We start from the raw sequence: 12,575 nt of genomic DNA, 5'->3' as shown, positions 1-12,575 counted from the left end.
GGGCAGGGCGAGGCGGCGGCGGCACGGGAGGCCAGCAGGGAGGAGGGCGCATGCGTGGATGAGTGGATGAGTGGCAAGTACCGGTCGGGAGCTGGTGATAGGGTTTCGGTAGCTTTGCCGTGCGCCCTTCTCTCTTTGCCGTGCGAGCAAAGCTTTGTCGTGCGCTTTCGCACGACAAAGACATCTTTTCCGTCCACAGCACCTTTGTCGTGCGCCACGTGCAACATGACCTTTGCCGTGCGCTTTGGCGTATAGTGAATCAAAACTGCCGTGCAACATGACCTTTGCCGTGCGCTTTGGCACGATACAATTTCTTTTCACCATTTTAATTGTCGTTAAGATTCAAATCTATTTCAAAATTATATTAAACCTGTTTTTCAACATGTGTACTATTTAATAATGTAATTATCATGATATTTTAAAACTACATGAATGGAGCCTCGATCGAAGAAATCTAGTGGGTAGAGACCCGCTGGGGCACACATACCGCTGGTTTCGGGGGGAATGACCGCTGGAGCACCGGAATACCACCAAAACTTGCATGTGGACCTAGGATATGTGTGGAAGTTTCTTGGAAGGTGTGATTCACCAAATGGTGCAAGGCATAGCTCCCCTGTGTGAGCTTCCTCTCTTTTGGGCAATAACACTTGGAAGATTTCTGGACTTGTAGGCTGAAGTGTCCCGCTGCGGGTATACCGGATGCTATAATGTGCCAAAGGGTGCCAAACCTGGTTTTCCATGTGTATTCACTCGGTGGCGTTATTGTACTCGTTCGGTGAGCTATTCGAAGATTGCCCTGATAATGGAATTCGGGATATATGGCCTAAAAAAACTAAACCTATTAAAAAGTATGTTGGTGGAACCTCGAGCGGTGAAATCTAGGAGGGTAGACCCCCCGGGGAACACACACCGTTGTTTTCGGGGGTGGGGGGGTGACCGCCGGAGCACCGAAATGCCACCAAAACTTGCATGTGGAACTAGGATATGTGTGGTAGTGTGTTCGAAGATGTGATTCACCAAATGGTGCAAGGCATAGCTCCCCCGTGTGACCTTCCTCACTTTCGGGCGATAACACTTGGAAGATTCATGGACGTGTAGATTGAAGTGTCCTGCTGCGGGTATACCAGAGGCTAGAATGTGCCAAAGGGTGCCGAACCTGGTTTTCCATGTGTATATGGCCTAAACAAACCTAAACCTATGAAAAAATATATTGGTGGAACCTCGCGCGGAGAAATCTAGGAGGGTAGACCCCCCGGGGGCACGCAGACCGCCGTTTTCGGGTGGGGATGACCGCCGGAATGCCACCAAAACTTGCATGTGGACCTAGGATATGTGTGGAAGTGTGGTGTAAGGTGTGATTCACCAAATGGTGCAAGGCATAGGTCCCCTGTGTGACCTTCCTCTCTTTCGGGCGATAACACTTGGAAGATTCCTGGACATGTAGGCTGAAGTACGTGTCCCGCTGCGGGTATACTTGAGGCTATAATGTGCCAAAGGGTGCCAAACCTGGTTTTCCATGTGTATATGGCCTAAACAAAACTAAACCTATGAAAAAGTATGTTGGTGGAACCCCGCACGGTGAAATCTAGGAGGGTAGACCCCCCGGGGCACGCATACCGCCGTTTTCGCGGGGGGGGGGGGGGGGGGGGGAGGGGGGTTACCGCCGGAGCACCGGAATGCCACCAAAACTTGCATGTGGACCTAGGATATGTGTGGAATTGTGGTGGAAGGTGTGATTCACCAAATGGTGCAAAACATAGCTCTGTGTGACCTTCCTCTCTTTCGGGCGATAACACTTGGAAGTGTCCCGCTGCGGGTATACCGGAGGCTATAATGTGCCAATGGGTGCCAAACCTGGTTTTCCATGTGTATATGGCCTAAAAAACTAAACCTATGAAAAAGTATATTGGTGGAACCTCGCGCGGTGAAATCTAGGAGGGTTGACCCTCGGGGCACGCAGACCGCCGTTTGGGGGTGGGTGACCGCCGAAGCACCGTAATGCCACCAAAACTTGCATGTGGACCTAGGATATGTGTGAAAGTGTGGTGAAAGGTGCAAGAAATAGCTCACCGGTGTGAACTTCCTCACGTTCGGGCGATAACAGTTAGCAGATTCCCCAAACACGGTTTGCTCCGAAACCCTGATATGTTGGAGGGGGGGGGCTGAGGACTTAGGGTACTTGTCGTATTGCAAAGGTGTAACGGCCCCGGGTAGTATCCCATACTAGATTTTGTATGTGCTTTCCTTTTATGCATCATCATGGCATATGCATCATATCATTCATGTTTTCACAAAATAAAATTCTTTTTATAAACCCTAGCTTGTTGCTTTATCCCCTCATATGTTTTATTAAAAACCTTCTCTCCCTTATCTTATTTTCAAAATAATAAACCCGAAATATTATTATTTTGGATATGTTGAAAAACTATTTTCTCCAACCTTGTTCAAGTATTTTCAAATCTGCAAAATAAAATAGTTTTCCTTGAAAAATAAAACTTAATTCCTCTTTGGGCTCTCTCTTGCCAACCCATCTCCCTCTCTTTGTTTCCTCTCAACCGGCGGCCCACTTCCTCCTTGCCAGGCCAACCATCTCCCAGGCCCAATACCTTTTCGTTGATGGACACGCTTCTCACGTTCCCTTCCCGTCGCTTTCTTCTTCACGGTCGGTGCTTGACCACCACCGCACCCACGCCAAGCTCACCTGCTCCCATCCCCTTTTAATCTCAGCGCTGCACCCCGCAAAAACCCTAGCCCCTCTCCCCTCTCTGCCGCCGCCACTATCCCCTCTTCTTCCCTCACGTTTTCTTCTTCTTCTCTGTAAGCAAACGAAGGAGAAACGACCCCCACTGCCACCACCGTCCTCACCATGGCGCCGCCGCCCCACACCTCCCCTCGCCACTCCGAGACCATCCCCAGGACCGGCTCGTCGTCCTCTCCATCCTCCCAACAGGAATCGAGCCGGGAAAGCTCCAATCGCTGGCAAATTCGCCGTTACCTTCTCCAACTCCGGCGAGTAAATCGACGATTTCGGGCACCCTGCGTCTTCTCCGACCTCAGGGACCCTCCCATCAGCTTCACGGTGATCTCCTTGTTCTCCTGGACCTCTTCTTCTTCTCCTTCGTGCTCTGGTTCGTTCCCCCGCCATTGACCACCTCTTCCCGCCGCAGGACCTCGTCGCCGGTGGCTGTTCGGTGAGCCCCCGGTCCCCGCGCCTACTTCCCCAAGTCCACCGCACCGAGGCGCACCCCCGACACCGTCACGCCCGTCCCGGGTTGCCCAGAATCTCCAGATTCGTGCTCGACCTGAGCCTCTCCGCCATGGTTGTGTGAGAAAGTTCTTCCTGTAATCCTTCTTGTTGCAGCGCGCCTCATACTGTTTATCAATCCACATGTAGCCCAGTGGTTGGTTCCTTCGTCCTCAACCAGAACGTCCCAGGTTCAAATTCCCACAGCACCATATCCTCTTTTTGTTCTCTTAATAATCCCTGTTATCACGACGATATCGTTCAAAATTGTGACTGCTACGTTTTGTACATATGTGAATCACAGATCAGGTGGTTAGTCCTTTGGGCCTTCATCTGTGAGGTGCCGGGTTCAATTCCTGCCCAAAACCTATTATTTTACCACCTCCGAACCCCAGATGGGCCTCAGCCCACGAGGCCGCCAGTCAACTCCGGCGCCCGCAGGTAGCCCATCTCCATCTGAATCTGACCCAGCTCGTCCCTTGCCTATCTGTTTATTCTTTTACTAAAAATGTGTTGTTTCATATCTTGTAAAATATAACTCGAAATAAAAAGTGTTTTATATGAAAATTGATCAGAAAAATATGAGGAACATGAATATGCCATCCATTCATCTATTTGCATCTCGCATCATGTCGTGACGTGATAGTTTGTGCATTTACGCCCGCAGGTAGCCCATCTCCATCTGAATCTGACCCAGCTCGTCCTATCTGTTCAATTCCTGCCCAAAACCTATTATTTTACCACCTCCGAACCCCAGATGGGCCTCAGCCCACGAGGCCGCCAGTCAACTCCGGCGCTCGCAGGTAGCCCATCTCCATCTGAATCTGACCCAGCTCGTCCCTTGCCTATCTGTTTATTCTTTTACTAAAAATGTGTTGTTTCATATCTTGTAAAATATAACTCAAAATAAAAAGTGTTTTATATGAAAATTGATCAGAAAAATATGAGGAACATGAATATGCCATCCATTCATCTATTTGCATCTCGCATCATGTCGTGACGTGATAGTTTGTGCATTTACGCCCGCAGGTAGCCCATCTCCATCTGAATCTGACCCAGCTCGTCCTATCTGTTTATTCTTTTACTAAAAATGTGTTGTTTCATATCTTGCAAAATATAACTCGAAATAAAAAGTGTTTTATATGAAAATTGATCAGAAAAATATGAGGAACATGAATATGCCATCCATTCATCTATTTGCATCTCGCATCATGTCGTGACGTGATAGTTTGTGCATTTCCGCCCGCAGGTAGCCCATCTCCATCTGAATCTGACCCAGCTCGTCCCTTGCCTATCTGTTTATTCTTTTACTAAAAATGTGTTGTTTCATATCTTGCAAAATATAACTCGAAATAAAAAGTGTTTTATATGAAAATTGATCAGAAAAATATGAGGAACATGAATATGCCATCCATTCATCTATTTGCATCTCGCATCATGTCGTGACGTGATGGTTTGTGCATTTCCGCCCGCAGGTAGCCCATCTCCATCTGAATCTGACCCAGCTCGTCCCTTGCCTATCTGTTTATTCTTTTACTAAAAATGTGTTGTTTCATATCTTGCAAAATATAACTCGAAATAAAAAGTTTTTTATATGAAAATTGATCAGAAAAATATGAGGAACATGAATATGCCATCCATTCATCTATTTGCATCTCGCATCATGTCGAGACGTGATAGTTTGTGCATTTCACCTCACATAATATGTGGAGTATTTCGGATATCCACATAGGGTTTCCCCGCTCCGTTTAATAATGAAGTAGCGCACCCCTGCCATGATATGCCATGCTAATCAACACTTAACGTTGGCGGTAGAAATGCAACTCCAACCTAATCTGTTTGTCCGGGGTTCCGACTCCGCTTAAATTGGATAAGTTGCATCGCATCATAATTGCCATGTCATGCATATCATCTTGATCATGCTGGATCTTCTTTATCCGTAGTAGTAAGACTTGCATGCGTTGTTTGTCCAACATTTGCTTCTTCCCAGATAGGATCACGAAGTGTTGATGTGAGATACGACGAGTTCTCCGACAAGTTCTTCTTCAGCTTTTCACAGGCGAGCCCTCCCTCTTCACCTATTGTATATTTTGCTCTCTCTCTCACTGCTATCCTTATGTTGCGCTTCTTTATCGAGTCACGTGTCCTATCCACTTGTTTACCATAATAATCCTATATGTATCATTCCTTACCCATAGCCGTTGCTTGATGTTTGAGCCTTGCGAGTCGTAGGCGTGTTTAGTCTCTGTTGTTTATCTCGATCTGTTATCGGGATATGTTGGGTTGTTGAGAGGTTATCACATGCTATATCAGTTGTTGGAGATACACATGCTTTACTTAGTTGTTAACAACTAAAATTGTAAGCAGAGGCATCTGTGAGCCCCTTTGCGAAAGCATCGGAACTTTGACTTGCTAATGTCCCCTAGGACCCGAGTTCTTGTTATCTGTTCCGAGATTGAGCGCTCTACCCGTACGTGGGGGAGTGGGACCCCCATCACCCACTACCTTTCCTCGAGTTTGTTTATTGGGAGCCACAACCTTGGTTTTATTTGCTCATATGCACGATGCACGATTTACTTCCTGTTGCCTCCGGGTGTTTATATTATGTACTGTACTCATATTGCGGATAGACTTATCTTGTGCCTGGTCGTAAGTGCCCGCCTGGACTATGTCGCAAACCTCTGGGTCCGTATCGGAGTACGGCCGATCTTCGTCACGGGTAGCTTAGTTGGGTGGCTCCCATTAAACTTTCTCTTGCATTGGGAACGGTCTTGATGTGAGACTCCACCTGTATTAAGTGGGTTCGAGCATGCGTATGGTTACATTTGGGTAACCCCTGCAGGGTGTACATCTTATCGATAAGCCGTGTCCGCGGTTATGGACGACTTGGAATTGTATAGCTTGATCATAGAACAACTTACACCTTATATTTGTTGTTAATAATCTGATAATAACTTGCGTAGTAATAAAGCATTACTACAACCGATACCTAATAAAACTTGTCCACCGTTGAGTGCCTTTTACATTGCCTCTTCGCTTTGCTGAAGGGGATATGTGTAATCGGCTGGGTTATGCTTGAGTAGTACTTATCTGTTACCTTGTGCGCTCTCTTATCCTCTCTGAGTAGACGGATGTTGTAGCGTGTCTCTATTGGTTATAGTTTTACTGCCGCTAAACCTACCATATAGCCCCAGGCGATATATATATATACTCGCCCGGCGAGCATAGCCATTTCTAGTCTCGCTAAGTACGTGCCGGAGTTCGTTCCATGGTACTTACTCTCGCCTTTTCCCTTTTCTCTTTTGCTTCCTCCCTTTTGTCGGCAACCGATGGCCCGACTTCGACAGGTACAAGATGACGACGTTAGCAAGGTTACCCTTCCGGCTTGGCCTGGGCATGGTTATGAACGCCACTGGTTATCTTCAGGACTCTTAGTCCAATTTGTATCTTGTCCGTACTCGGACGCATTCGATCTTTTGTATGATTCAGATCTTTGTATTTATCTATTTGTATCTTGACTCGTTGGAGTCGTTGTTGTAATATATGTATCTTGTGGGCTCTATTGTAATCCTGTTGTAATGTTACCGCTCGTGTTAATTCCTCTGGCATCACGTGTGTGATTCGTTCACGCACGTTGTGTCGGAGGGCGTCTCTGAATCGATATCGTGCGAATTTCGGCGGATCGCTGGAATCCTCATGGTACCGGTTCCGGGGTGTCACAAAAGGTATGGGTATACACATTGTATTAAGATGTAGTACTTGTCATATTTGTCATATTTAAAGAATAAATATAAGTATTAAAATAAGTACAATAGAAAAGAAAAAAGAGAAAATGCCACAAGGGCAAAGGCAAAAACGCACGACAAAGACAGCTTTGCCGTGCGCCCTTACTTTGCATACGGCAAAGAGATTGTCACGGCAATGTCTTTTTTTATTTACCGTGCATGGTTTCATTGCCGTGCACTTTTCTGTGGCTTTGTCGTGCGTTTGTTGTTTGCCGTGCGCCGTATGTTCTCTTTGCCGTGCACTCAGCATTGCCCTGCGTTTTTTTTCGTTCTTTGCCGTGCGGTGTTTGTTTGCCGTGCGTATTTTTGTCATCGAACGACAAAGGCAATGGCCGGTTGCACGGCAGCGGCCATTTTTCCCGTAGTGAGATACCTCAAAACATTATACAAAAGATGAAGTAGGTTTTACACGTCTCGTAGGTTTTACTCAGGTCCGTTGGCGCGCTGGATCAGTCCCGCTGACGATCAACCCAACTATACGTCCAATCCAAAACCAACAATCTCGTGGGAGATTTTGCCGCCGCCATCAAGTATTATCATGCCTACCTGCCGTATAGTGAATCAAAACTGCCTGACAAGATAACGAATTAACCACGAAAGATCAAACCTAACTAGCAAAAAATACGTAGTAAAGCCTTATCCAACATATACGTACGGGCGATGGTTTTCATGCATAAATAGCAGCGTCCCCTGCACTCTGCGTTGCACCAACAACACCTTCTGCTTTCCTTCCACAAGCGAGAAGATGCGGACCTCTACCTCAATGGCGCGCGCGGCGCTGGCGCTGACGGTGCTGGTTCTCTCCGCCGTCTGCAGCTTCCCCGGCGCGAGCTGCACCAAGGTCTCGTACGACGACCGTGCCCTCGTCATCGACGGCGAGCGCCGCATCATCCTCTCCGGCTCCATCCACTACCCGAGGAGCACGCCCGAGGTGAGTAGTACGGGCAACTTCTGCTACCTCTAGAATATATGCACCCCTAGGGGTTTAGGGATGGAAAGGGATTTAGTAAATCTCTCCATTTCACCAGTATTGCGGGAAGTTTTTAATCTAGACAAAAAACGAGAAGGTTTGTGGTGGTTTGTGGGGGCTCTTAGGATCATGACAAACGCACCATTCGAGTCTTTTGGGATCTCGGATAATCCCATGCATTCTTCTGAAATACATAAACTAGAAGTGAACAAACCCTTACGTTCTTAAGTTCTTAAGAGCTAACTGATGCAACGTTGTTGATTTGCTACTGTTTCTTTGTCGTGCAGATGTGGCCCGATCTGATCCAGAAGGCCAAGGACGGAGGTCTCAACACGATCGAGACCTACGTCTTCTGGAATGGCCATGAGCCACGCCCTCGTGAGGTTCGTACCGTAAACATCACCATATAGAGATCATGCTGCATCGGTCCATGGCTAACGTTATTTTCTCTAAACTAACTTCAGTACAACTTCGCGGGAAACTACGACATCATGAGGTTCTTCAGTGAGGTCCAGAAGGCCGGCATGTACGCCATCCTTCGCATTGGCCCCTACATCTGTGGCGAATGGAATTACGGGTATGTAGTCTCTGTACGTTGGCACTGAATTTTTATTGTTAAATCAAGCACTAACTTGTGCGTTTTCATTTCCTGTTTTTCCAGAGGACTGCCTGCTTGGCTGCGTGACATCCCTGACATGCAGTTCAGACTTCACAACCAGCCTTTCGAGGTACTACTCCATTCCAGTTCTTGATCCGTGCTGATTATATGCATCTCTCTAAATCCATCTGGCATAAAGTACCTGTGATTCAAACTGAACTATATTGATTTTGTGTATTATTACGTGTTCAACAGCGCGAGATGGAGACTTTCACCAAGCTGATAGTGAACAAGATGAAGGACGCCAACATGTTCGCTGGGCAGGGAGGCCCCATCATTCTCGCTCAGGTAAAGCAAAGTCGACCAAATGTACAGGATATTCCTAAAATCTGGAATGACGAGCTTTCTAACTCTAATGTCAACACACCCGCTCCTCCGTCGCAGATCGAGAACGAGTACGGGAACATTCAGAGTGGCTTGCCCGACCAGCAATCCGCCACCAAGTACATCCACTGGTGCGCGGAGATGGCCAACAACCAGAACGTCGGCGTGCCGTGGATCATGTGCCAGCAGTCCAACGACCTCCCACCCAATGTGGTAAGGCCCCCTCTCCAAATTTCACATGAACAAGTGATGTGTTCGTTTGAATGAACCATATGTTTTATATTTGTCGCCTTCGATCATCAGCTCGAAACTTGCAATGGTTTCTACTGCCACAACTTCAAGCCCAAAGAAAACATGCCTAAGATATGGACGGAGAACTGGACTGGATGGTAAGACTACTTTCTCCGCATATTCACTTTGTCATCTAGCTACAGCAAGAATGAGACTATTTAACTCTCACCAAGTAGGCTTAGCCGACGATAACTTCAATATGTCATTAGGTTCAAAGCCTGGGACAAGCCAGATTATCATAGGCCCGCTGAGGATCTTGCTTACTCGGTCGCCATGTTCTTCCAAAACCGTGGATCAGTTCAAAACTATTACATGGTATTCTCCTCTCAGTGATTGTACTCTTATTTCAACTTAGGCGAATGATTGTTGCATGTTAATCAGTTCCCCACGGCAACGTTGATCTGCAGTATCATGGCGGCACGAACTTTGGCCGTACTACTGGAGGTCCATACATCACAACTTCCTATGACTACGATGCACCTTTGGATGAGTATGGTAAGCTTGCTTTCAGAAGGTTTGCTTCAGGCATGCATTGCAGTCAGTATTCAGATCTAATCAATTTCACTCTGACAGGTAACATTAGGCAACCTAAATATGGCCACTTAAAGCAGCTTCATGCTATGCTGACTTCCATGGAGAAGCATCTCGTCTACGGCCAGCAAAACGAAACCAGCTTCGACGACAAAGTCAAAGTATGATTCTAGTTTTCTTTTTTTTTCCCTTCACGGTTTGATCATGTCTGAGCTATGTTGTGGTTTACTCTTCTGGTCAATGTAGGCGACAAAGTACACCTTGGACGATGGCTCGTCTGCCTGCTTCATCAGCAACAGCCATGACAACGAGGATCTTAATGTGACCTTTGAAGGGTCTACTTACCAGGTACCAGCATGGTCCGTCAGCGTTCTGCCTGACTGCAAGACTGTTGCATACAACACCGCTAAGGTAGCTTCTCTACTACCATATATAGGGTTTTTTTTATATCGAGCAATCTAGTATAAGATAGTCCTGATCGTTACTGGTTGTTTTCCATTGGAACAATGACTCGATGAGCAGGTTAAGACACAGACATCTGTGATGGTGAAGAAAGAAAGTGAGGTGACCCAGGGTTTGAAGTGGTTCTGGCTTCCTGAACTCTTGAAGCCTTTCTGCACCGATCGTAGCGGCTCCTTCAGAAGAAACGAGCTCTTGGAACAGATTGTTACAGGAGCTGATAAGAGCGACTACCTGTGGTACAAGACAAGGTATCTCGGCAAATATCATAGCAGTATATGTAGCATCTTGTGTGAATATTGTCACTGAACCTGAAACCAAAACTTTGAAATGCAGTCTGACCAGTGGTGCGGAAGAGGAGTTCACGTTGTATGTGAACACCACCGGCCATGAACTCTATGCATTTGTCAACGGGGAGCTCGCTGGTTACAAGCACTCCGTGAATGGGCCATATATCTTCCAGTTCCAGGCTCCTGTGACAATGAGAGCCGGCAAAAACTACATCTCCCTCCTCAGTGCTACCGTCGGCCTCAAGGTTTTGGTTTTCACAAACCTAAAAAGATCTAGCATCTTTTTTTGCATCTCTGCTGTTTCAGCCATGCATGCTTGATAATTTTCCTATGCTAAAACAGAACTATGGAGCCTCCTTCGAGCTGATGCCCGCTGGTATTGTCGGTGGGCCGGTTAAGCTGGTTCGTCCCGACAGCAGCGCCATTGATCTTTCCCACAGTACCTGGACTTACGAGGTACTACACGATAGTGTAGATCATGTTATGTGCTTTAGTTAGTTTAATCAATGATGATCTCTAACCTCATAGTAATTGACAAAACTCTTTATAAATCCCTGTGTTTTAGACTGGCTTGTATGGTGAGAGCATCCAAATCCATCTGGACAAGCCTGACCTCGAGTGGAGCTGCCACCCCGCCGTCCCAGTCAACAGGCCATTCAGCTGGTACAAGGTATTACTTTGGAATACATACAAACATCTCATGTGGTAATTTGTTTTAAAAATAGTGAGTAAATTTTGATTTATCTTTTTCTGTAGGCTATCTTCCACGCTCCTGATGGTGAGGATGCCGTGGTGGTGGACCTGGCTGGCCTGAACAAGGGCGTGGTGTACGTGAACGGCCGCAACCTGGGGCGCTACTGGCCAAGCTACATCGCGGGCAACATGGACGGCTGCCACCGCTGTGACTACAGAGGGGCGTACAAGACCTGGGACAACCAGGAGAAGTGCCTCACCGGCTGCCACGAGATCGGCCAGCAGTTCTACCACGTCCCGAGGTCCTTCCTCAACGCTGGAGGGCTCAACACCATCGTGCTGTTCGAGGAGGCCGGTGGCGACCCGACCAAAGTGAACTTCAGGACGGTGGTCGTCGGGTCGGTGTGCATCAATGCAGAGAAGGGCGACAGCATCACCTTGGCGTGCGCGAACGGTGGGACCATCTCCAGCATCGACGTCACGAGCTTCGGTGTGGCCAAGGGCCAGTGTGGCGCGTACGAGGGAGGCTATGAGTCCAAGCCAGCCATGGAGGCGCTGTCGGCGGCATGCCTTGGAAAGGAGTCGTGCACCGTGCACTATACTGACGAATTGGACTCTGCTGGCAGCGAGGCATCCGGCGTGCTCACCGTCCAGGCTACATGCTAGTTCAGCAGCCCAGATATTAGTTAGGAAATTATATACCGATAGCCAGGACTTAGTTTTCACTCGAACTCTAAAACTATGATTAGAAGATCAGTCTCGATTGCATAGCGAGTTCTTACATATTTCTGTCCACTAAACAAACAGAGCCGAACTGAAAAGTGCGAGTTTAGTCTCCCGGAAAAACGTTTTTCGAGCGAATTCAAAGGTGACGCAGAACAAAACCGTAATCGGAACTGAAAAACTTGAAATTTAAATTCACAGGGAGAATTTTTCATCGCAAACAAGTTCAGCAATGAAATTCATAGTTCATACACTACATAATTTACATGTCAATCGCAAAATAAAGATCAAATATAGGTAGTTCCTCCGCCGCGTGACCTAACGATGAACAAAATTCAGCTTCGGGATACTTACCGAGGCCTCTAGGGGCGGACGAGGACGGGGAGGCGAACGACGGTGAGGCGGAACTGCTCGCGCCTACTCGGCATCGAGGTCGACGATCTCCTTCTTGATGCGGCGGACGACGGCCTCCTTCTGCACAGCCTCGTACGCGCGCACCTGCCGGACAGCGTCCGCCTCCTCGCGGTGGAACCACGCGCGCGCCTCCGCGTCCTGCTGGATCACCATCGCCTCCTCATCGTTGTTGAGGACGTAGTGGCCGAAATTG

The 12,575-nt window shown here is 47.6% G+C and overlaps 1 protein-coding gene across 1 annotated transcript; it reads left to right on the top strand.

The window, feature by feature from the left end:
* The first annotated feature begins 7,792 nt into the window (after nucleotides 1-7,792).
* On the top strand, nucleotides 7,793-11,911 carry LOC124687625 (beta-galactosidase 1-like). Its single transcript, XM_047221399.1, has 16 exons — nucleotides 7,793-7,960; nucleotides 8,287-8,382; nucleotides 8,464-8,576; nucleotides 8,661-8,727; nucleotides 8,853-8,945; nucleotides 9,042-9,194; nucleotides 9,285-9,370; nucleotides 9,482-9,587; nucleotides 9,680-9,767; nucleotides 9,846-9,964; nucleotides 10,050-10,214; nucleotides 10,326-10,513; nucleotides 10,599-10,797; nucleotides 10,895-11,008; nucleotides 11,118-11,222; nucleotides 11,309-11,911. Exons 1-16 carry the CDS (start codon nucleotides 7,793-7,795, stop codon nucleotides 11,909-11,911), a joined length of 2,463 nt encoding a protein of 820 aa, XP_047077355.1.
* Nucleotides 11,912-12,575: the final 664 nt, after the last annotated feature.

Source organism: Lolium rigidum, chromosome 2, assembly GCF_022539505.1.
Source record: "Lolium rigidum isolate FL_2022 chromosome 2, APGP_CSIRO_Lrig_0.1, whole genome shotgun sequence".
Lineage (NCBI taxonomy): Eukaryota > Viridiplantae > Streptophyta > Magnoliopsida > Poales > Poaceae > Lolium > Lolium rigidum.
This window is presented reverse-complemented; position numbering and strand designations above follow the sequence as displayed.

Excerpts from the sequence above, each read along its gene's own strand:
- LOC124687625 (XM_047221399.1), top strand. The coding sequence starts at position 7,793 with ATGGCGCGCGCGGCGCTGGCGCTGACGGTGCTGGTTCTCTCCGCCGTC. Across the intron at positions 9,965-10,049 it reads GCTTCGACGACAAAGTCAAA|GCGACAAAGTACACCTTGGA; the intron begins GTATGATTCTAG and ends TGGTCAATGTAG. Across the intron at positions 10,215-10,325 it reads TTGCATACAACACCGCTAAG|GTTAAGACACAGACATCTGT; the intron begins GTAGCTTCTCTA and ends CTCGATGAGCAG.